The sequence below is a fragment of the Nicotiana attenuata genome, chromosome 3 (genome assembly GCF_001879085.1).
Source record: "Nicotiana attenuata strain UT chromosome 3, NIATTr2, whole genome shotgun sequence".
In the NCBI taxonomy this organism is placed as follows: Eukaryota; Viridiplantae; Streptophyta; class Magnoliopsida; order Solanales; family Solanaceae; genus Nicotiana; species Nicotiana attenuata.
The window spans coordinates 36203636-36228341 of record NC_031991.1 but is presented as its reverse complement, the minus strand read 5'-3'; the positions used below and the strand labels follow the sequence as shown (position 1 = coordinate 36228341).

The window sequence follows — 24706 nt, the reverse complement described above, 5'->3', positions numbered from 1 at the left end:
CAAAGCTGGTCGCTATAGTCTTTACCCGGAATATTTGGTCCTTTACCTTAGAGACCAAAGTTGGTCGCTAATTAGCGACCAACTTTGGTCCCTAAAATAAAGGGACCAGCTATATTGCGACCAGGCATGTTTGGTCGCTTTTTGGTCGCTTTTAGGCTTATAAGCGACCAACTTTGGTCGCTTTTTGTGGTCGCTTTTTACCGGACTTCTAGTAGTGCTAGTCTTAAATAATATTTTAAGGACAATCACTCTGGTCCATAAAAACAATACTGCTGGTCCTTAAAGTTTGTATCGATAAATCTCAATACTAATCAAATGCTATAAAAATCATTGGCACAAAAAATAATATAAAAGATAAATCTTTCTATTACAAAAATTGAGTAACTTCTTGTCAATGCCAAGATATATAAATATATATATCCATGATGTAAGTTACAGTAACGTCTACAAAATCCCATAGCAAAAACACATAATTAATATCCCTAGATTAGAAATATAATACTATTTTTTGCAATAATATCCTAGCAAAACGATAGTCATCTTCTAAGCTGCATCTTGACTTGTAAGTTATACTCTCAAAAACCTGAAAAAGGAATGCAAACAATTATTGTTAAAAAATAAATTAAAAGAAATCAAAAAATCAATTAATTTACTGGGATAATTATTTAACCTCTTACCTGAATAAGTGCCCAAATTACAAACATAAACCATCATTGTAAAATAGGCTGCATAAACATAAGTGGGTTAGAAATAATATGTTTTGGATAATAAGAACAATAACTCTAGTTTTCCTAAGCCTTTATTTGTCTGATTGCTTATCAGTCTACTGAACTTGTTTAACTGATTAACACAGTGATATGTGTTATAGCGTAGTATGAATCTTGTCTAAATCTGCATTCTGTTCAGTTAACTATGTAACCATAAGCAAACATTTATGAAGGAAAACTGCAGTCCCTAAAATAGCTTTATGAAACTCATTAACGCGACATATGTATGACAACAATATAAAACTATTGCTAAACTCATGCAACTGGAAGTCAGTAGAATGAGTGCCTATTCCAATATTCAAAAGATTTTAAGGCTAAATTTGATTAAAAATTAGTACATCACTCAGCCAGAAGACAAAAAGAAGCAAACGATTACATCCTTCTTCCTAATAAATCCAGAAAATGCATATATTGATGAAGGAACATGTAGGAAAGCAGCATATGCTCAGACTTTGGCACCACCCATAAAACACCACAAATGTTTAGAAACAGATTCCAAATTTGCCACTAGTTCTTAAAGCTATTTATATATTTAGATGAATTTTCTTATGTGCAGACAAGTTGTATTTTAATTTTAAAAAGCTGCACTTTTAAAGTTCAGAAAAGGTCCCAAGAATCCATCACAAAGCATGTCGACTTTGATATTCAAGGAAAATTACTGCAACTAGAAAGGTGTCAAATGCGACAATAGATGGGAACATGTAGAAAAGCAGCAAATGCACAATCATCAACAAAATGAACCAATATTCCGAGTAAGTTGTTACTAACTTGGTATGTTAATCAGATGATCATTCTCCTGAAACGGTCGATGTCGGAGGCTGGACATTGGAGTGTTGAGCCAATACTAGTTTCTTCAAATCTTTCATCTCACTTTCTAATGTAGACACACGATCCTTCAAAGATTTGTTTTCTTCTCGAGTCGAACGTAACTCAGATATTAGTTCAGCCTTTGAAGAAGCGCCACCTTTCAGATCTTTTGCTTTTACTCCACCTCCATAACCAAATATATGGCTGCGAGTTTGAGGTCCAAAGCATTTTTCTACAATCTCTATGCTTGGAAGAGACGGTTCAGACATCACCAATTCTCGGATTTGAGCCTGAAAAGTATATAAAGAGTTTGTCAGAACACATGCTAACTAAAAGTAAGGTAGATGTTCAATTAACCAAATGCACATGTTTCTCAATTGTTTCAAAATCAACAAGTGTGTTATTCTTCTTGCGAGTCTCAAAGAAAATAGTTGCCAAATCTGGTGGGTTGCCATCTTTTCCTCCCTTTCACATCAAAGTAAACCATGTCAAATAGTGTATGTAAATATTCAAAGAAAAGAATTGAGATTTTATGATAGTACCTTTTGATAAATAATTTCTCTAATTGGCTTGCTACCAATATGATGAAGCATCTTTAGCTTAGCTCTATTTGCTGCGTTCCTATGGCTTCTCGCCTATATTAAAGTAACAATATTAGATTGAAATGTTATAAATAGATTGAACACAAGGTCATACATTCATTTGCAAGGTACCCCTCTGCGATAGAGCCTTCTGGACAAGCCCTATTACCAATAAGAGATTTTAAAAAATATAACCATCGCTCTATAGGATACATCCACCGATATTGAATAGGTCCAGCAAGCATAGCTTCATTAGCCAAATGAATAGGCAAGTGTACCATGACATCAAAAAATGAAGGAGGGAAGACTTTTTCTAACTTGCAAAGAGTTATAGGAATCTGAGCTGCAATTCGTTCCAAGTCATCCATCCTTAACACCTTAGCTCCAAGCATATTGAAAAAATAAAGACAACTCAATAAGTGGTTCACATACATCTTTGGACAACATACCACGTAGTGCAAGAGGGAGTAAATGTTACAAAAGAACATGGCAATCATGACTCTTTAAGCCAGAAATCTTGTGTTCTTTCAAGTTCACACATTGAGAAATATTAGATGAAAATCCATCTGAAACCTTTAAATTCTTTAAAAAGAGGCATAACTTGTGCTTTTCTTGGGGAGATAATGTATAACTTGCAGTTGGAACTTCGTACTTTTCTCCCTTTTTGATGGGGTGCAGTTCCCGCCAAATGTTCATTTCTTGCAAATCTAGCCGAGCATTAATGGTGTCCTTGGTCTTTCCTTTGGCATTCATGATCGTCCCCAAAATATTATCACATATATTTTTCTCAATATGCATAACGTCCAAATTATGCCGCAACAACAAAGATTTCCAGTAGGGAAGTTCAAAAAAAATACTTCTCTTATTCCAATTATCCTTTCGATTCTCATGTGATATTTTGATCTTTTTCTTTGGATCCTTCGTTAGATGTAGCCCTTCAAGATCCCGCACTTGATTAAGTATTTCAATACCAGAACGTATTTTTGGTGGGAGTCGTCGCTCTTTTGTGCCATCAAATGACTCCTTATCATTCCTCCATCTGTGATTAAGAGGAAGATATCGTCGATGACCCATAAAATAATGTTTCTTACTATTAGTCAATCTAATTGAGAAAGTATCTTTATTGCAACATGGGCCTGCCAATTTTTCTTTTGTACTCCATCCAGATAAATTTCCATATGCTGAAAAGTCATTAATGGTCCATAACAAAGAAGCATGCAACTTAAAATTCTGTCTAGTAGATACATCAAAGGTCTCAACACCAATTTCCCATAACTCATTTAGTTCCTCTATCAAAGGTTGAAGATATATGTCAATTGCATCTCCTGGACTATCTGGACCAGGAATAAGCATTGACATAATAAAATTTTCTTGTTTCATATACAACCAAGGTGGTAAATTATAAGGAATAAGTACCACCGGCCAAATGCTATATGAGGTTTTTGAATTGCGAAATGGCTGAAATCCATCACTAGCAAGTCCAAGTCGAACATTACGAGGCTCGGCCACAAATGAGGGATGAAGTTCATCAAATGATTTCCAAGCCGTTAAATCAGCTGGGTGCCTCATTATTCTATCATCAACTCTTTAATCATGATGCCATGTCATTAGAGAAGATGTCTTTGTAGACATAAACAACCTTTGAACTCTAGGCTTTAATGGAAAATAGCACAAAGTCTTAGCTGCTATCTTTTTGTCTTTTTTATTCTTTGCTTCCCCGCTATGTTTGTTTATTTTCCATCTGGATGCACCATAAATTTTACAAGAATCAAGTAAATTATCCTCCTTCCAGTATAACATGCAATCATTTATACAAGCATCAATCTTATAGTAGGAAAGCCCAAGATTCCGAATTACTTTCTTTGCCTCATAATATGAATTTGGCAAATCCGCTTCATCGGGCAACAACTCATCCTTTAACATTTTTAATAGCATTGTAAATGACTCATTGCTCTAGCGATCCATACTTTTTATATGAAGCAATTTAATCAAAGTGGAAAGCTTTGAAATTTTTGAGTTTTGGTATAGTGGCTTCTCAAAATCCCTCAATAGACTGTAAAATCTTTTGGCTTCAACATTCGGTTCCTCTTGAAGTAAATCATCACAACCAATATCTGCAGTGCTTCTATCATGATTAGGATATAGATCTCTCAAAATTTCTTCTATTTCATCCTCACTCTCGTATTCTTCTGCTTCATTATCATCTTCATCTTCATCTTCAAGTTCCGACTGTGGCTCACCTAAAACTTCTCCATGGTGATACCAAAAAGTATAATTCTTTATTATTCCATATACTTTCAAATGTGACTTGACTATCTCGCGTGTTCCTAATGTTGTGTTACAACATTTGACACAGGGACATCATATTTCATACGACTCTCCTGTTCTTCTAAAAGCATAATCTAAAAACTTCTGCACCCCAATTAAATAGGCTTCATCGAGCCGATTATCAACAAGCTGCATCCATTCTTACTTGATGCCATAACCTTAAAGAGTATAGAAATATTAGATGAAGAAAATTATTTAGAATAACAAAATACATTGATGCACACAACCTTTTATTAACTTGCAAACTCTTTTAGTGATCAATACTTCCTAAGATATCACAAGATGAGATAAACTATAAATTGAAAGTCAAAACAGATAATATACTCGGCCAATAAATACATGATGTGTCTTTGCGACAATAACCTGACGAATCATGGTTATCTTGTAAACTGTCCTTCTAGAAAAGTCTAACAGTAACTCTCTTATAGTTTTTTTTAAAGAAAACACAAAAATAGCAACAAATTTAATGGTAAAATCTTGCGCAGATTCAGTTTCCTTTTTTGATTCATCTATTGCAAAAATACCAGAGTGCATAGATATGTGTCATATGTGTGTTTATGTAATGCAGAAAGAGACATTCATAATTTCGCGACATTCATACTTTTGCATTTATCGCTACTGCTTAACATATGTTCGTATTGGGAAATGGTAACTCAATATGATAAAGGTAGAGAAGCATATCTAATAAAATCCCACAATATACCCACGACAATTTCATAGCCCTTCAAGAAAGTTCACAAAACTCTTGTTTTAACCCTAATAGACAAAACCCCTCAATAAATTCACAAAGACTTCAGTTTTAACACACAACAAAAATTAATATTTCAAAGAAAAAAAAGAAAAGAAACCTAATGACAAAACCTCTGTTCTTGTTGTCCAAGCCCCAATCGAATCCAATACTCTCACTTTTACCTCTCACACAACAAAAATTAATGTTCCACATAAAGAAAAACTCAATCAAAGAAACATAGGTAAAAAAGAGAGAGAAATAAAGAAACAGATGAAAAAACAAATTCTGATTTTCATCAAAAAGAAAAATTGAAGCAGAATAAGAAAAATTGAAGAAACTCACTGTTGATGTAGCCGAATAATGCTTGATATCGAGCCAGACAATACTTGACATCGAGCAACAAGTGTATTAGAAGTTAAGGAATTTCAAGGGTTTTGAGAAAGAGAGAGGCAAAAAATGTTTGTGAAGGCTAAGTAAAAGTTTTTTTACTTATGAGAGAGAGGGAGAAAAAGTTTGGGAAGTAGCACTAAGTATTTTCACTTATTTTTGATTCCCGCCTCTGTCTCCCACTGAATGTGAATATTAGAGACCGGGTAAATGTCTTTTTTTCAGACCAGATTAAATCCCTTCACTTGTTTGGGAAAAATAATTCGTGATTTATGGACCAAAAATCGTCCCTGTAAGTACACTTTTAGGGACCAGATTTTAAACTCGTCCCTAAATCGTGGTCCCTAATAACCCTTTTTCTTGTAGTTTTTGATAAGATAGGTGCAAGATAATTATCTGGGATAAAACTCTAGATAATTCACTTCTAATGTTCAAGTGAGTCTCTCGAATTCACTTAATTATTAGTTCAATTGTTTAGTAGAAACTCCTCTCTCGATTAAGTCTCAACCTCGCGAGTTGAACCAATTTAAGCTTTGTGAAGATATGCAAGAATGCATAGTGGATTGGTCTTTAGGAGAATCTCTCTCGATTATCCTCCTAACTAGATTTAATCAATGATTCAACTAGCCTTTTTCGATTACAAAGATGAATTAATGAATTCAACCAACAATATAATGCAAAGATATGACAAGTTATGCCTCTCACGATTACATGAACAAATGAATATAGATGCAACAATTAAATCATCCAAAAATGCTTCAATACATAAAACTAGAGTTATAATCCACAAACAATCATCAATACACCAAATCCATCACACCCTAAAGGAAACTACTCCATAGACATGGAGTAATTCATCACAAATATGACAAAAATATAGAAAAACATAAATTCAATTCAAACTTGGGTCTTGGGTGAGGAAGGAATGATAAAATCCTTGTGCTTGGGCTCCTCCAACTCTTCCTTATCCTCCTTAGGTCGATTATGTGTCAAAAGTCCAGAAAATATTATTTTTTCATGTCTTTATACCGAATAGGGTCCGGCCGAGACGAAACCACCTTTTCCTAGCCGAAATAGGACATTGACTCTGTAAATCTGTACAGGCATGCCGCACGGGGCGACGCACCACACAGGGTATTAGTGGTGTTTAGCAGGGACCATGTAAAAGTCACCAGGTAGCAAAAATGCACAGTGACGGCGCACCACGCGTCGTGGCTGTGTAAATTCCTTAGAGTCTGCCTTTTTTCTCTAGTTTTGAAGTCCAGACGTGGTTCTCGACCCCCGAACGCGATCCCGGCTTAATCCTTTGGGCTTTTACTCAGACTTCAAAGCTCCAATTAGCTCGAATTAGCTCCATAACATCTACATCACTCAGAATCATTCCTACAAGGCATAAAATACGCAATACGTACAAAACACTAGCGATTAAAACTAAAACGCAATTAAAGTGCAGTAAATTAGAGTGAAATAAGCAACTAAACATGAGATTCTAGCCTACCATCAACACCCCACACATAAATCAAAGCTCGTCCTCGAGCAATCAAACTACACTTTATATAAACACGACCTTTTTAAACAACTCTCCTAACTCATTATACCAACAATATTTAAAACAGATTAAGTACAATATCGTAACATCCTCGCCTTACGATTTGAGTCAAAAGTACCACGCATTTTTCACAACCCGCTCACTTACTCTAACAGAGAGGTCAATGACATTACTTTTCCTTCATGAATCAAGTGCACTCACACAAAATAGAGAGTAGTTCCACACACACAATGAAATTCAAGAACAATTAGGAACTTTAAATAGAAAAATTTGCTCACTCTCAGAAGCAACATTCATGTGCCACAAAAATGCACCATAAGCTTGCCCGTAGTGTACTACTCTACTAATTGAGCTCATTCAGTCAAGGATCAAGTAGTACTTTAATAATATAGGTTGCGAGAGGGGTAAGATACATTTAGATATAAGAGTGACTACACCTCCCTAAGCACTTTAATACATACAATTTAATATTCCCACACTTATGTCAAACCATCACTCCACCTTCACATCAGTATACGTCAACTCCCAACTTTTTTGAGCACAATTACATCAAGAGTTACCACTATCAAGGAATATATTTCGCAATAATAAACCTATTTTTCATTTTTTTCTTTTCTTATTCAATTCAAGGGCCTCTTACTTTTTCAAAACATTGCACCTATTTCCTTATTTCAATTGTTTCACTCAAAAGCCAAACCAACCACCCCACACTTTAACTTTTACAAAGTTCATAACAAATTCAAGTGTTCATGAGACGTAAAAGGTTCAAATAGATGGTCACTTCAAACAAATGGGCAAGACTTGTACTGTGGTTACCAAAGAAACAGAATTACAGGCTCAAAGGGGTTAACTAAGACACATAACCATTAGGTGGGTAATAGCATATAACTGGCTCAACAAATAAATGCCTATATCACTTTCAAAACTGAACAAAACTACTATTTCGCTTTACAAACACACGGGGAAAGTTCTAGACATCAAATGCATTGCACAGAATAACACAAAACCTCTCTCACACATGGCACATAACTCACTCGGGATCGGACTCATCAAGACACTCTAGTCAAAGCAGTTAAGCAAGGTTAAGATCATACAATTTAAGGCACTTATACAAGAGTCAAAAACAGAGCCTAAGCGTCACAAATAAAGTACTTACTATTCTCAAGGCATAATAAAGTCAAGAGATATTGCTTCCATTTCAAACCATAGCATAAGGTTTCCTACTCCGAACAAAAATAAAAACTAACTATACCGGGTTGAAACAAAACCCTTGGAAAAGAACTGCGGCACAATAAAAAACCAAGGAGTAATTATTACACTACCTACAAAAGAAAATATTTTTGTCCTTTTTTCCTTGACTTTAATCCCTCAGAAAACTGTCGATGATATCCATCGTCGAGTAAAATCAAAATTCTGTTTTTGCTTTTTCAAATTTTTTATCTTCAACTACTAATACTAAGCAAAAGAAATACATAACTAATATACATACAACATATAAATATCCCCCAACCCACACTTTAAGTTGTGGCGTGTCTACATGACACACAATTAAAAAGCATAAGGTAGAGGAAACTTCCATGAACATCTAGTCAGGGTCTGAGTCGAAGTCGGGCTCTATTCTTCGTGCCCAAACTAATGCACACATCCATGCAGACAACTTCTTCTCAGCCTTCTTGGGGTATACCCCACACTTATTTTTTTCACTCACTGCAACCTTCTCTTTCGAGCCCTTCACTTTCCACTCAACACTTTCAGCTGGTTTCTCCTTTTTCACCCCCGCTTCTACATCCATCTTGAAGTCACAGTCTCCTCACTCACTCTCAGCATAAGCTTTCTATCGTGTATATCTAATATCGCTCTACCCGTTGAATATAATGGTCTTCCTAGGATTAGGGGGCCTCCTTATTCTCCTCAATATTCACCACTATAAAATCTATAGGAAATACTAACTCATCCACCCGCACTAAGACATCTTCACTATCCCCTCCGGTATCAAAGTCGTTTGGTCTGCCAGTTGCAAAGATATTGGTGCTGACCTTATCTCTCCAATCTGAATCTCCAGTTTCCTATAAATAGACAAAGGCATTAGATTAATCGAGGTACCGGAATCATATAAAGACTTATCAAAATTAATAGAGACTAACGAGCAAGGTATAGTAAAACTCCCTGGATCTCCACACTTTTGTGGGAGTTTGTTTTGAAATATCGCACTGCAATGCTCTGTGAGCTTGACCATTGAGGTCTCTTCGATCTTCCTCTTCTTTGTCAGAATCTCCTTCAAGAATTTGGCATAAGCATGCATTTGTGAGAGCACTTCTGTGAATGGTAAGTGTACATGAACCTATTTCAGCATATCTAGAAATCTCTCAAACTGCTTGTCCAGCTTTTCTCTATATATCTTTCGAGGGAAAGGTAGAGTAGGCATATGGTCGCTCTCATTAGGTTCCCCCCTTCTCGAAGTTTCCTCCTCCTTCTTTTTGTCAGTTGCCTTCTTCGTGCCTTTCTTTTTCTTATCAACTTCATTTTTCAGCTGTTCCTCACTTTCTTTTTCAAGTATCACATCTTTTTGGATTGGAGTGATATCTTTCAACACTTTCCCACTTCTCAAAGTTACAACATTCATTGTTTCTTTGGGATTTCTCTCAGTATCAGCAGGGAGAGTTCCTGGAACCCTCTCATGTAATATTGTTGCAATTTGTCCCACTTGTCTCTCCAAGTTTCGGAAAGATATGACAAGTTCTTTGATGGCTGCTCTATGAGCATCTAGCCTCTCGTCTGTCTTGACAATGATGGCCTTCATTAGATCTTCTTGACCTGGCTAATTAGACTGTTGAGGCTGAAACTACAGCCTTGACTGATACACATAACCCAAAGCTCTTTGTCCCTAAAATCTGAAGTTGTTTTGTTGCCATGCATTTGCGCTACCCCCAGGTAAACTCCATGAAGAACATGAGTACTTCTAACCCATATAACATTAAGGATATAATTACCCACAACATTCACTTCTTTAGTTGAGGATTGACACTCATGAGTAGGGTGTCCTCTTCCACATATATCACACGCTGCATGAGGCTCACCTTGTATTATAGCCAAGGTCAGCTTTCTTATTTATTTAGCGATAGAATCAAGCTGTACCTACACAGATGTATTAGCATCAACTTAGTGAACACCAGTTGATCTTCTTCTTTTAGCACTCTCAGAGGGCCACTAATTTACATCTTTAGATAACTCATCAAGAATTGTAACTATCTCTTCTGGAGTTTTCTTCATCAACGGGCCTCCCGCTGCATTGCTCAATGTTTTACGTGAGGCCGGTGTCAATCCATCCCAAAAATCCTGGAGTTGCATCCAGAGTTCAATTCCACTATGTTGACACTTTCTGACTATCTCCTTAAACCTCTCCCATGCTTCCAAAACAGTTTCAGTCTCTTTTTGGCAGAAGTTATGGGTTTTCTATTCTAAACTTGCTAGTCTTATCCGATGAGAAATATTTATCAAGAAATTTTTTGGTCAACTCATCCCTTGTTCTAATTGATCCCGTGGGCAATCTCGAAGCCACTACTTTGAATCGTCTTTGAGTGTGAAGGGGAATGCCCTTAAGTATACTGCATCTTGTGACACACCATTGTATCGAAGTCCATTAGATGTGTATTTGGATCTTCGTTCATCTTTCCTCTGAAGACACAACAGTTCTGAAGGGTTTGAAGTAACCCTTGCTTTAACTCGAAATTGTTAGCTGCAATTGGAGGTGGTCTCACACTTGATAAACCTTGGTTGTAGACTGGTCTAGCATAATCGCCAAGGATCTCCCAGGCCCGGCAGGTATATTTCCAAACTGATCTGCAGCTAAGGGTTGATTTTGAGCAATTCTCTGAGCCCTCTCCCCTTCGTAGATAATATGTGCATCTCTAATAGTTGTTTCCTCGGCATCTCGTGTAGCTTTTTCTTCGCTGTTGGGCTGCCTCTCTTGAAGTCAAATCTACAATAGTTCCTTTGGTTGAGGCACTACAAAAAAAACTGGAATTAGCTACGAACGTCGTCACTAATCTGCGCTAAAACGCTCGTAGCTAGCAAATTTTCTTGATAATCCATTGCTAATCCATCGCTAAATGAGATTAGCGGCGGATTTTACTGTTTAGCTACAGAATTTGTCCGTCGCTAAAACCTGATTTTTTGGTAGTGAGGATTTCCCAACCTTCTCTAAAGTCTTAGTGAGATTTCTTTCCTTCCTCAGCTCTCGCAGTTGTTTTTCTATCGCTGGTTCGTATGGTAGCACTTCTTTCCCAGAAGCTCGAGTCATGCACCATTCTTACCTCTAACCTGTATATAGTCAAACCGTAAGAAGAGAAAAATAAAATAAAATAAAATAAAAGGAAAAACTCCTGAATTAGCACTCCAAACTATTACAAACACTATTGATTTCCAATCCCCGACAACCGCGCCAAAATTTGACTAGCACAAAACACCACTTAAAATTATGCTCGCTAGTCAAATATAGTATAGTAAAATATCGTATCAACAGGGATTGAAGTTAAGCAATATTATCGTAGTTTGTAGCTAAATTGCTATTCAAGATGATCAACAATTGAGATTTATGATATTAATACTAAAATTAACTAAGAATCTATAGCAGTTGATTAATGACAATCGAAGCAAGGAATAAGCAAAGAAAGATATCAATGGGAGAAGATAGGGTTTTGATAGGATAGGTGCAAGATAATTGTCTGGGATTTAACCCTAGATAATTCACTTCTAATATTCAAGTGAGTCTCTCAAATTCACTTAATTATTAGTTCAATTATTTAGTAGAAACTCCTCTCTCGATTAAGTCTCAACCTTGCGAGAGGAACCAATTTAAGCTCTGTGAAGATATGCAAGAATGCATAGTGGATTGGTCATTAGGAGAACCTCTCCCGATTATCCTCCTAACTAGGTATAATCAATGATTCAACAAGCCTCTTCCGATTACTAAGATGAATTAATGAATTCAACCAACAATATAATGCAACGATATCACATGTTATGCCTTTCTCGATTACATGAACAAGTGAATATAGATGCAACAGTTAAATCATCCAAAAATGCTTCAATATATAAAACCAGAGTTATAATCCACAAACAATCATCAATACACCAAATCTATCAAACCCTAAAGGAAACTAGTCCATAGACATGGAGTAATTCATCACAAATATGATAAAAATATAGGAAAATATGAATTCAATCCAAACTCGGGCCTTGAGTGAGGAAGGAATGATGAAATCCTTGTGCTTTGGCTCCTCCAACTCTTCCTTAGCCTATTTAGGTCGATTATGTGTCAAAAGTCCCAAACATAGCATTTTTTTTTCATGTCTTTATACCGAGTAGGGTCGGGCCCAGACGAAACCCCTTTTTCCTAGCCGAAATAGGATATTGGCTCTGTAAAATTTGCACAGGAGCACCGCACGGGGCGGCGCGCCACACAGGGTGTTAGTGGGGTTTATCAAGGACCATGTAAAAGTCACCAGGTAGCAAAAATGCACAGCCACGGTGCACCACGCGCCGCCCCACATGTCGTGGCTGTGTAAATTTCTCAGAGTATGCATGTTTGCTTGATTTTAGAAGTCCAGACGTGGTTCTCGACCCCCGAACTTGATCCCGATTTAATCCTTGGGCTTTTACTTAGACTTCAAAGCTCCAATTAGCTCGAATTTGCTTCATAACATATATATGACTCGGAATAACTCCTACAAGGCATAAAACACACAACAAGTATAAAACACTAGCGATTAAAGCTCAAACACAATTAAAGTGCAATAAATTAGAGTACAATAAGCAACTAAATACGAAATTCTAGCCTACCATCATATATCAAGGCATCATGCTGAAAGATGATCCATGAACTAAGATAGCATTTTCACATGTATGAACTGTCCTGCAAGTTTCCCAACATGCAGTGTTTCATCATATTCGTATTGGATTTTAGAAATTCTGAGTTGTCAGCTTTTCCATCTTACGCCAACAGGATGGCTGGCACGTCTTAAAAAGAATTTTAGTAGATTCACCAATAAAGCTTCTACTCCTAGATAAGAATATCCTATATTCGTCACCTGAGCACAAAAATATACTCTCTCTGTCTCTCTCTTTCTGACAACGATGGCTGGATTTCGTATAAAAGCCATACATAATTCGAGTAAGATGCTGTTAGCGCATTCGTATATGGACATCAGCTCCCGCCTGATCTAAAATCTATTTCTTACTTCATCCGTTTAAGTTTATGTGAATATTTTTGCTTTTTAAGATTCAAAATGTGTAAACCTTGACCAATATTTTAAAGTATTTTTTTTATCATATTGGGATGAGAAATATTATAACTAATAGTACTTTTCATATAGTTTTTAAATATATAACTTTTAACTTTAAAATATCGAGTTAATATAATCTAATTTAGATTCAAAGATTAGTCAAGTTGTGCCACGACCCGAATTTTTTACCTTAGGGTGTCGTGATGGCATTTAGTCTCTAAGACTAGGTAAGCCTAACACATGCTGATTATTAATGAAATTTAATTAACTTAACTGAAATACATTGAACAATAACTGAAACAATATAGTTGAGCCAACATCGGTCATAAAATCCCGAAACCGGTAGTACAAGTCATAAGCTTCCCTAAGAGTAGTTAGGAATACCAAGTACATCACTGTTCCGAAATAATAGTAAAATAAAAGACAACAGAAGGTGACTTTGGGGCCTGCAAACGTCGAGCAGGTATACCGTGAAGTCTCCAGCCGCAAAACATAAGTCTCAAAACCAACTCGATCAAAAGTACCTGGATCTGCACAAAAATATGCAGAAGCATAGCTTGAGTACGCCACAGTGGTACCTAGTAAGTATCAAGTCTAACCTCGGTAGAGTAGTGACGAGGCCAGATCAAGACACCTACCAGATATGTAAGTCTGTGCGGGATATAACATAAAGCTAACAATGGAGAGAGCATCAATGTAAGACCAACATCAGAAGGATAAAAAATTTACAACCAATAGTTAAAATAATAGAAGCACAAATAGAACAAGAAATAACCAAGTAATAAAGCAACAACATAGTTAAGATACAGATTGAATATGAATGAGCTCATGTAAGGAAAATCGATGAAAACTCAATAATCAAATTGTTCCTAATGCACGAGTTACAACAAGAATTACCCGAGGTACTACTCCTCGTAATCTCCAATCATAAGTCACAACTTTCAAATCATACACGTATGGCACCTCGTGCCCACATTATTCAAATCTATTTCGTGCGGCAAAGTACACGTGCTACCATGTACATTGTATCTGTGTCAAATGCTAAATAAAATGTTCGAGAGATTTATTTATATACAATAAGACATAATAACAATCTTGAATAAAGTAGGTAATCAAATGAGAAAATGAGTTTATTTCAGAAACCAAAGAAAGTGAAATAAGGTATAATATATACAAAATATGGTATCAAATGAGTTTAGTTCAGAAATCATTTGGGTAAAGAAAATAATATTTTCACATAAAACAAAGCATCAGATAAGTTACTGAATTAAATATAGAATTTGTTATTATAAAACATAATAATGATTTTAAGTAAAGTAAAAACATCAGATAGGGTAAGGAGTTTAATTTGAGAAATCTATTAAAGTAAAATATGATAACGATTAAGATTAGTAAAATATCGAATGGAACAACAAATTTTAACTTATGAGCCACATAAGGTAAGTATGTTCATAATTCTTTTATTTAAAACTATTATGTTACCAACAACTCAACACGATATGAGATAATGACTTCGTGCAGTAAGTTCATCTTGAAAATGAATTCACCAAGTAACCACGGAAGCACAGATTGACACATTGAAGTAATACAATAATTCACGTAGGATGCATGACTCACACAAGAAGTCAACATAGTTCCAATACTAGAATAACAATCGAGGTTTACTTTACTTTCCCTAACAATTACAACATATCAACCCATTGCAGCATGCAACCCGATCTCCCACAATAATAATAATATCCATTACGGCATGCAACCCAGTCCCACACAATAATAACAATATCCGTTGCAGCGTGCAACCCGATCCCACACAATAATAACAATATCAGTTGCGGCGTGCAACCCAATCACACCTAATAATAACAATATCTGTTTTGGCGTGCAATCCAATCCCTCACAATAATAAAAATATTTGTTGTGGCGCGCAACCCGATCCCACTTATATCATATCATCCGTCCTTATCGCTTTTTTTCATATTATTTCAATACCATTGCGGCGTGCAACCCGATCTTCAAAAAATATGAATTAAGAAAACAAACTACAACAAACTACGACGTATCACAAAATTAAATGAAGCAAAAACAAAACAAAGAAGGTGATGAGCAGATAAAATAGTTACATGAAGACTCACAAAGTCAAATAGCAAGTAGTGACAGTTCATAAATAAAGGTACAATTACAAAGAATCAATTAACAATTAAGGCACGTAACGGATAAGGCATGAATTCAAAAAATAATTACAATTAACAATTAAAGCAGATAAAGAGTAAACTTGACAATAAAAGATAGAACATGCACTAACAACATCAAGTAAGGCACGTAAGAGAAAATTCAATAACGAAAGATATAACATGTTGTGACAATACAATTAAATGCATGGAAGAAGTCTGGAGGTCTATACCGGTCAAATACCATATATAAGCCCGTGTACACACTCATCACCTCATGTATACGATATCCATGTGACACAAAAATAGCACAAATGACTCAAATCCTAAGGGGGTAGTTCCCCCACACAAAGTTAGGCAAGATACTTACCTCAAAAAAGATACCCCGTTACTCTAAAATGGACCTCTCGAGTGAAATAACCTCCGGACGGTTCAAATCTAGCCAAAATAACTTCAAAGCACAGATAAAACTCATAAGAAACTATTCCAGATAATAAAGCTTCAATCATTATCAAAAACTAAAAATCAACCAAAAAATCGATCTTCGGGCCCGCACCTCGGAACCCAACAAAATTTTCAAAATCTGAACACCCATTCTAATACGAGTCCAACCATACCAAAATTTTCAAATTCCGACATCAAATCGGCCTTCAAAACCTCATTTTACATTTTTGAAAGTTTTTACAAAAATTCTCATTTTCTCCAATTCAAATCACTAATTTAATGTTAAAAATAAAGGTGGAATCATATAATCAAATCCGGATAAAGAACACTTAACCCAATCCAACACGTGAAAATCCCCTCCAAAATCGCCCAAATCCGAGCTCACTAACTCAAAAAGTGAGAAAATATCAAAAGTTCTCGAAATAGAGTTCTTATATTTTGTGCAGACATATGCACATCGCGATCACGGAAGTACACATACGATCGCGAAGAAGAAACAACAGCCACCCAAAAAGTTTACTACAAGATCGAGTAAATAATAGTGTGATCATGAAGGCTAGCGAACCAAACAAGCGCAAACGCGCAACACCTATCGCGAATGCGTAAGCCAACGAACCTGCCTCCTTCCACAGCACTACGCGATCGCAATCTTCATGATGCGAACGTGACAGACAAACAACTCAAGCATCCTGAATGCTGTAACATCTATGCAAATGCAAAGAAGAACCATGCCCAGCCCCTGCAACACATCGCGATCGCGACAACATACCCGCGATCGCATAGAGTACCTGATGCATCAGAAAACAAACAACTCTAAAACATGACGAAATGGCCCCAAGCCTATCTGAAACATACTCGAGACCCCAGGACCCCGTCCGAACATACCAACAAGTTTCATAACATAACATGAACCTGATCGAGGCCTAAAATCACATCAACAACATCAAAACTACAAATCACACCTCAAATCGAACTTAATGTACTTATGGACTTTCAACTTCTACAACTTGCACCGAATCATATCAAATCAGTACGGAATGATATCAAATTTTGTATGTCAGCCTCAAATGCCACAACAGAGCTATACCAACTCCCGGACCCAGTTAAACCTCTCACCCTTTCAAGCCTTCAACTTTTCAACTTTTACTAAAATGCATCAAATCAACCTACGGACCTCCAAATCCGAATTCGGACATACGCCTAAGTGCAAAATCACTATATGAAGCTATTGGAATCATCAAAACTCCATTCTGGAGTCATCTTCAAAAAAGCCAAATTTCGGTCAACTCTTTTCACTTAAGCTTCTAAAACAAGAATTATTCTTCCAAATCAATCACGAATCATCAGAAAACCGAACTCGACCACACACACATGTCATAATGCACAATACGAAGCTACTCGAGACCTTAAGCCAGCAAACGAGATACTAATTCTCCAAATAACCGGTCGGGTCGTTACATTCTCCCACTCATAAACAAACGTTCGTCCTTGAACGGCACACAACCATTACGAAGTCGTCAAATCACTGAATGAACTCACCATACATGAACTCGCGGGTGATTGTAATGACCCGATAGATCATTTTTAAGCATTTGCATTTCATTCAGCTCTTTGAAGTCTTGAGCAGCACCGTATGATGTATTATGGCTTGTGTGAGTTATCGATTTTGGTTTTCGAGTTATTTGGAGTCGATTCGGAAGAATAAATTTCATGGTATAAGCTTTAAGTTGGAAGACTTGATCAAGTTTGACTTTTTAGTATTTGACCTCGGATTGAAGTTTGAATGGTTCCATTAGGTCCGGATGGTAATTTTGAACTCGGGTGTATGCTCGGATTTGTATTTGGGTGTTCTAGAAGGTTCCGGTGCTAATTGGAGAAAGTTGAAAATTTGAAGGTTTGGAAAGTTCATAAATTTGACCGAGAGTTGACTTTGATTATATTGGATTCGGATTGTGGTTCCGGGAATCAGAATAGCTTCATTATGTCATTTTGTTCTTGTGTGCAAAATTTGAGTTCATTCCGGGTTAGTTTGATAGGTTTCAGCGAGAGTTTTGGAAGTTGAAGATTCGAAGTTCATTAAGTTCGATTTGACGCGTGATTCATCGTTTCGATGTTGTTATGTGTGATTTGAGGCTTCAAGTAAGTTCTTATGGTGTTTTAGGACTTGTTGGTATTTTCGAACGGGGTCCTGAGGGGCTCGGGTGTGTTTCGGGGTGAGTTTTGAACGAGTTTGGATATTTCGACACTTTAATGATGTTCTCGAACAGTTGAAGTGCAGAGGGAACATTTTGGAGCGCTGACGCAAATCCTCATGTTCGGACCACAGAGGAAAAGTACGGACCGCAGAGGATATGTGCAGACCGCAGAGGAAATATGCGGACTGCAGAAAGCCTCTTGCGGCAGCAGAAAGGTGAATATGCAAGTTTTATGGTCCGACTTGGAATGCTTATATCTTTTAATATATAAGAAATTTAAAGATGATCCAAAAATGAAAAATATAGCCTGTTGAGTCTAGTTTCTTGAAAGATAAACCATTCACTATTAGGACGTTTGTACAGAAAGTTATGACCAATTTACTGAATCTTGATAGTGCAGTCATTACTGAAGTGCGACCGCACAATTTGGATGGCGGCTGCGAAACCTGGAATGTGCGGACCACACAAACAATGTGCGGTTAGCATAATGGGAGGTCAGATTTTGTACTATATAAACGAGGGTTAGATTATTATTTCACATTTAGACTTTTGGAGCTCGGTTTGTGGCGATTTTTCGTGGGCTTTTTAAGAAATTCATCAGGGTAAGTGATTCTAACTTGGATTTGGTTAATATACATGAATATATCACTGTTTTCATCATTAATTAGAATTTTGAGATGGAAATTGGGGGGATTTTTGCCTAAAGTTTCATAATGTGAATTTTTGAGTTTTGAACATCGATTCTAGGTCGGATTTGAGCGAAACTAGTATGGTTGGACCCGTAATTGAATGGGTTTTTGGATTTTGTAAGTTTTGTCGAGTTCTGAGGTGCGGGTTCGGGTTTTACTTTTTGGTTGATTTTGGAATTTTGATTAAAGATTTAACCTTTATCAATTGGGTTTGTTTCCTTTGGCTTTATTTGATGTATTTGAGTTGTTTTGGCTAGCTTTGATCTGTTCGGAGGTCGGTACGCGCGTGATGGCATCTTTGGAGCTTCATTTGGCTTGCTCGGTATTGGATTTGTCTTGTTCGAGGTAAGTAACACTTCTAAACTTGGTGCTGAGGGTACGAAACCCCGAGTTACGTGCTATGTGTTTGGTGTTGAGGTGACGCACATGCTAGGTGATGGGCGTGTGGGCGTACACCTTGTGAATTGTGACTCCGTTATTCCTATGGTACTGTGTAGTTACCTTATCTTATCTGTAAACATGAAATTTCTACGTACTAGAGCTATTGGGCTGTGATTAATGTTAGAAATCATGTCTCGGTGTCCTGCTATTCTATTGGGACCCACTGAGATCATATTGCTATTGAATTACTTGTTTAAATTGCAATTTCATACTCAGTCATGTTCATTCATTTAATATTATATCTCAGTCTCTGTTGCTATTTATTGACACATCATATCATCATCTTGGGCTAGTTTCATGGCATTGTGAGCTTGAGAGACTTGAGATATTGATGAGTGAGTGAGGCCGAGGGCCCGAATGTGATTGATATTGTGGGATTGGGCTACACACCGCAGCATGTTATATTGATTTATGCGTGGATCTGGCTTATTATGGCGCTTGGGCTGAAGGAGCCCCTTCGGAGTCTGTGCGCACCCCCAATGAGCGCGGTTGATTTATCTTGAGGGATGTATCTTCCTCGAGCATGGATCTTGCCCGAAGCATTTATATTTATGGATGGATCTTCCCCAGACTGGATTGGCCTTATACAGTACTGAGTGGCTATCTGTCAATTGTTGTGTATATATTTGTGATGGATCTTCCTTGGGCTGGATTGGCCATATACCGTACTGCGTGACTGAGCATGATGAGTGGAAAGTGTGAGACTGTGAGATTGAGTACTCTAAGAGTGTGAGTATATGAGTTCAACCCTGAGTTACATTGTATTTGACATGCACACATGGCATACATGCATAGAGATGTATTTTCCTCATGCTGTACGGTATCACGTCATCCATGATTTCTCACACATATAGGCATAGAGATGTATTTTCCTTCTACAATTTGAAAGTGAAACATTTACCTGTTGAAAGATTTTTGGGAAAAATTTCAGTTTTCAAACTTACTCATATTTTTGGCAATTTCGGTAAAAGATTTGGGTTTTCACTAATATACTTGAAAAGTAGGACTATTTTTCTGGAACTGTGAACGATCTGAGCATGTTATTTTCGAGTTACTTCTTTTACTACCTTCATTATGTTGTTATGAACTGTTGTTGGCTATTGGTGTTGGACTCCGACCTATGTTCCAGCTCGTCACTACTTTCAACCTAAGGTTAGGTTTGTTCCTTATTAAGTACATGGGGTCGGTTGTACTCATACTACACTTCTGCACCTTGCGTGCAGATATTGGATGCTGATGTTGCTATGACCGATAGAAGCTGGAACTAAAGACGAATTTGCGTTACGGTTGTAGCTGCCTCTTGTTCATGGTAGCCTTAGATTTATTAAAATCTGTTTATCTACATTTCAAACATATGATGTATTTATTCCATACCAGTTTTATAAATTTCAATCTTAGAAGCTCATGATTTGTACTACCTGTTCTTGTGAAATGTATAAGATTCATATAATTTCTTTTACTTATTTGTCTAATTATATTTGATTGGAATTGGATAGTTGTTAATTGGATTACCTAGCGGGTTGGGTTAGGTTCCATCACGACTAGTTAGATTTTTTGGTCATGACAAGTTGGTATCAGAGCTCTAGGTTCATAAGTTCTACAAGTCATGAGCAAGTGTCTAGTAGAGTCTTGTGGATCGGTATGATGACGTGCATACCTGTCTTTGAGAGGCTACCTGACATTTAGGATAAACTTCCAATATTTCTTTCCTTATCGTGCGGCATTGATTCTGCTTTAAGCGTAACTCTTTGAATTCCTTTCACGCATTCGTATGTGCATGTGAGCGCTCGGTATCATCTGTGCATCGACGGCTTGCGATTCCATGTATAGGGTGCGAGATGTGATTTCTGTGTGTTGATGATGGGCCAGTCTGGAGGAATTGAGGCTGGGTTTTTGATGCTAGATTGAGCATAGAGATTTTGGTTGTATGAGCACGAGCTTTTGGAACTATATGTCTGATAGTATCCCTATGAGTGGAATTTGTGACTCGATGAGTGGTTGGATGACTATATGATGAGTATGATATGGCTGCGAGATTTGTTCAGACAGATCGAATATGAATAGAAGAGATTGCTTGTGATGTAAAAAGGACTATTGGGTGCTTGGTCTTGGTCTTGACGTGATGTATAGTTTCGAGTTATGAATGTATTAGAGGATCTTTCGTGTTGTTTAACTGTCGAATGAATTAGGTTCTCATGCCTTGTTAGTGAGTTCAGACTCAGAGAGATTAAGTGATTGCGTAGAAGTTGTGACTATGGAAGGGTATAGAGAGATGTCAATTTGAGGCAAAGCAATTGGGTTATCTCCTGCGGGGGTGTCCTGAGGTTGTGTGATCCCTTTGTTGTTTTGCAGAGAGTTCTCTTTTACCAATGAATTATATGTGTTGCAATTTGAGTTTGGACCGCTTATGGGAGTTGGCTTTACTATTTCAAGCGTGAATGCGAGATTTGTAGATAATTTGAAGTATTAAATAGTTTGCGCTATAGCAGCTCATGAAGGAATTAGTTGAATCTCATTGCGGTATTATGGCAGTAATAGAGTATGGTTATTTTAAGTTATCATATGTTTTATTCCATGGCTTTGAGCCAAGCGGGAGAATCTGCTATCGACGAGTTGATTTCACGGTTATATGTTGTATTGATTTCGGTGTGAGGTATACTTGTGAAATAGTTATGACATGCAGAGGTTGAGATCGAGGATTACTCAAGTAAGGGAATTTCTAGATATGGGTTGTATTACACTTTATGGGTATATGTGATTCATAAAATGATTGAGTGGTTATTCGTTAGGGATGTAGTGCACACGGAGTAGGAATTTACTCGATTGATTAGAGGTGTTGATTACTTCTTTGGGTGTTATTGTGTTGATGGGGCATAGGCCGTTCGGCCCGTTTGGGACGAAGCAATTAAGAATTGAGCAGAGTAGAGAACTCTCGGGAAGGTTCTAATGGGTTCAATATATATATGTAGCAATTGAGAGTTTTCCGAATTTGCATGGCTAGAACCTAGGTTTACATTGGGAAGTGTCGGGACTCGCGGTATTTATATCATTATGGATTCTACATTTCAGTGTCGGGAAGGTAAAGAAAATGACTTTAGATTCAGAGAAGGTCTCTTCAGAGCGGGTGTCTCGGTGGTGGTACTTTTAAGGTTCTTAAGGGGGAATACAACGGCTTATGAGCCTTGGGGTAGTGTGATTTTTATTCTAGGGTCTCGTGGAGTGAGTTTTGGTTAAGGATCGTGGTGTTCCAGCAAGGAGAAGTATCAGTTTGAAGGCAATTCGAAAGGAATTCAGAGAAATAGGACAACTTGGTAGTAGGTTAGATCAGCACAGTAATGGATATATCGGTTCTTTGGGTACTTATGATGTGGTGAGTCTCTAAAGGTGTTTTGTGAAAATAATCTTGGGTTTGGTGACCTACATGGCTTGGTTGAGTTAGAGAGATTTTGTTCCGTTGGCCTAGTTATGTGAAAATGGGTTTCAAAGAGTTCTCGATGATCTCTATCACGGTTCGAGGTGGATATTTCCTACTGGCGTGAGGAACATGTTACGTATTGGGATTTTCTCTTGGATAAGATCGAATGGAAGGTTTCTAACTGATCGGGTATGTATTCTGCTTGTGACTTAGAGTTAATTATGAGATTCTCGTACTTTTCACATGATGGCATGATTGATGCGATGTGTTGTGTGGGACTAGATTTGCGTATGCAAGGTCATAGTTCAGTCTTGAAGGGAAGGTCGTGAGTTGTTTGGCAACAGGGATGGTTTCAGATGACTAGGTGATGATATTACTACTTGGTATTGCCTGAGAAGGGTGCGCATTTCAGAAGGCGCAATGTGCTTTGATTTATGGATACTTCACTGGTATTGCGGCACTCTCCTGGTTGATCGACTACTGATTTTCAGATATTGCTATGTGGCATGGAAGAATTAGAGAAGTATTCCTCATGGGATGATCGTGTATGAGCGATATGTTAGACATTCAGGCGGTGGAGTTCTCTTTTACCAGCGAATTATATGTGTTGCAATTTGAGTTTGGACCATTTATGGGAGTCGCCTTGACTATTGCAAGGGTGAATAAGAGATTTACAGATAATTTGAAGTATTAAATGGTTTGTGCTATAGGAGCTCATGAAGTATTTAGTTGAATCTTACTGCGGTATTATCGGAGTAATAGAGTATGGTTATTGTAAGTTATCAAATGTTGTATTTTATGGCTTTGAGCCAAGTGGGAGAATCTGCTATCGACAAGTTGATTCCATGGTTATATGTTGTATTGATTTCGGTGTGAGGTATACTTGTGAATCAGTTATGACTTGCAGAGGTTGAGATCGAGGATGACTCGAGTAAGGGAATTTCTGGATATGGGTTGTATTACACTTTATGGGTATATGTGAATCATAAAATGATTGAGTGGTTATTTGTTAGGGATGAGAGAGCACGAAGTAGGAATTTACTCTGTTGTTTAGAGGTGTGGATTACTTCTTTGGGTGTTATTGTGCTGATGGGGCACAGGTCGTTCGGCCCGTTTTAGGCGGTGCAATTCAGAGTTGAGCAGAGTGTAGCACTCTCGAGAAGGTTCTAATGGGTTCTATATTTATATGTAGCAATTAAGAGTTTTCCGAATTTGCATGGCTAGAACCTAGGTTTACATTGGAAAGTGTCGGGACTCGGGATATTTCTATATCATTATGGATTCTACATTTCAGTGTCAGGAAGGTGAGGAAAATGACTTTAGATTCACAGAAGGTCTCTTCAGAGCGGGTGTCTCGGTGGTGGTACTTTAGTGTGCTTAAGGGGGAATACGGTGGCTTATGAGCCTTGGGGAAGTGTGATGTGAGTTTTGGTTAAGGATCGTGGTGTTACAGCAAGGAGAAGTATCAATTTGAAGGCAATTCAGAAGGAATTCAGAGAAATAGGACAACTTGGTAGTAGGCTGGAACAGCACAGTAATGGATATGATCAGTTCTTTGGGTACTTATGATGTGGTGAGTCTCTAAAGGTGTTTTGTGGCAATAGTCTTGGGTTTGGTGACCTGCATGGCTTGGTTGAGTTAGAGAGATTTATTTCTAATGGCCTGGTTATGTGAAAATGGGTTTCGAAGAGTTCTCGATGATTTCTATCACGGTTCGAGGTGGATATTTCCTATTGGCGTGAGGAACATTGTCACGACCCAAAACCGAGGAGCGCGACCGACGCTCAACCGAGTAAACCCGACTGAGCAAGCATGTTAGATTTCATTCTACCCAAACTCGTCTTTGAATAAAGAGGAAATGTATACCATTAATCAAATTCTAAAAATATATCATTAACTACTTCCATTTCATTTACATTAG

The 24706-nt window shown here is 37.3% G+C and overlaps 1 protein-coding gene across 4 annotated transcripts; it reads right to left on the bottom strand.

The window, feature by feature from the left end:
* LOC109223532 lies at window positions 459-5795 on the bottom strand. Of its 4 annotated transcripts, none has more exons than XM_019387892.1 (6): window positions 5556-5770; window positions 2117-2209; window positions 1941-2039; window positions 1536-1864; window positions 678-725; window positions 459-583 (listed from the first exon to the last, which is right to left on the bottom strand). In XM_019387892.1, exons 1-4 carry the CDS (start codon window positions 5604-5606, stop codon window positions 1556-1558), a joined length of 552 nt encoding a protein of 183 aa, XP_019243437.1. In that variant the 5' UTR covers window positions 5607-5770; the 3' UTR covers window positions 459-583; window positions 678-725; window positions 1536-1555. The 4 variants fall into 4 exon arrangements, with proteins under 4 accessions (XP_019243437.1, XP_019243438.1, XP_019243439.1 ...); XM_019387893.1 differs by having other exon boundaries at window positions 1968-2039; XM_019387894.1 differs by lacking the exon at window positions 1941-2039 and having other exon boundaries at window positions 5556-5765.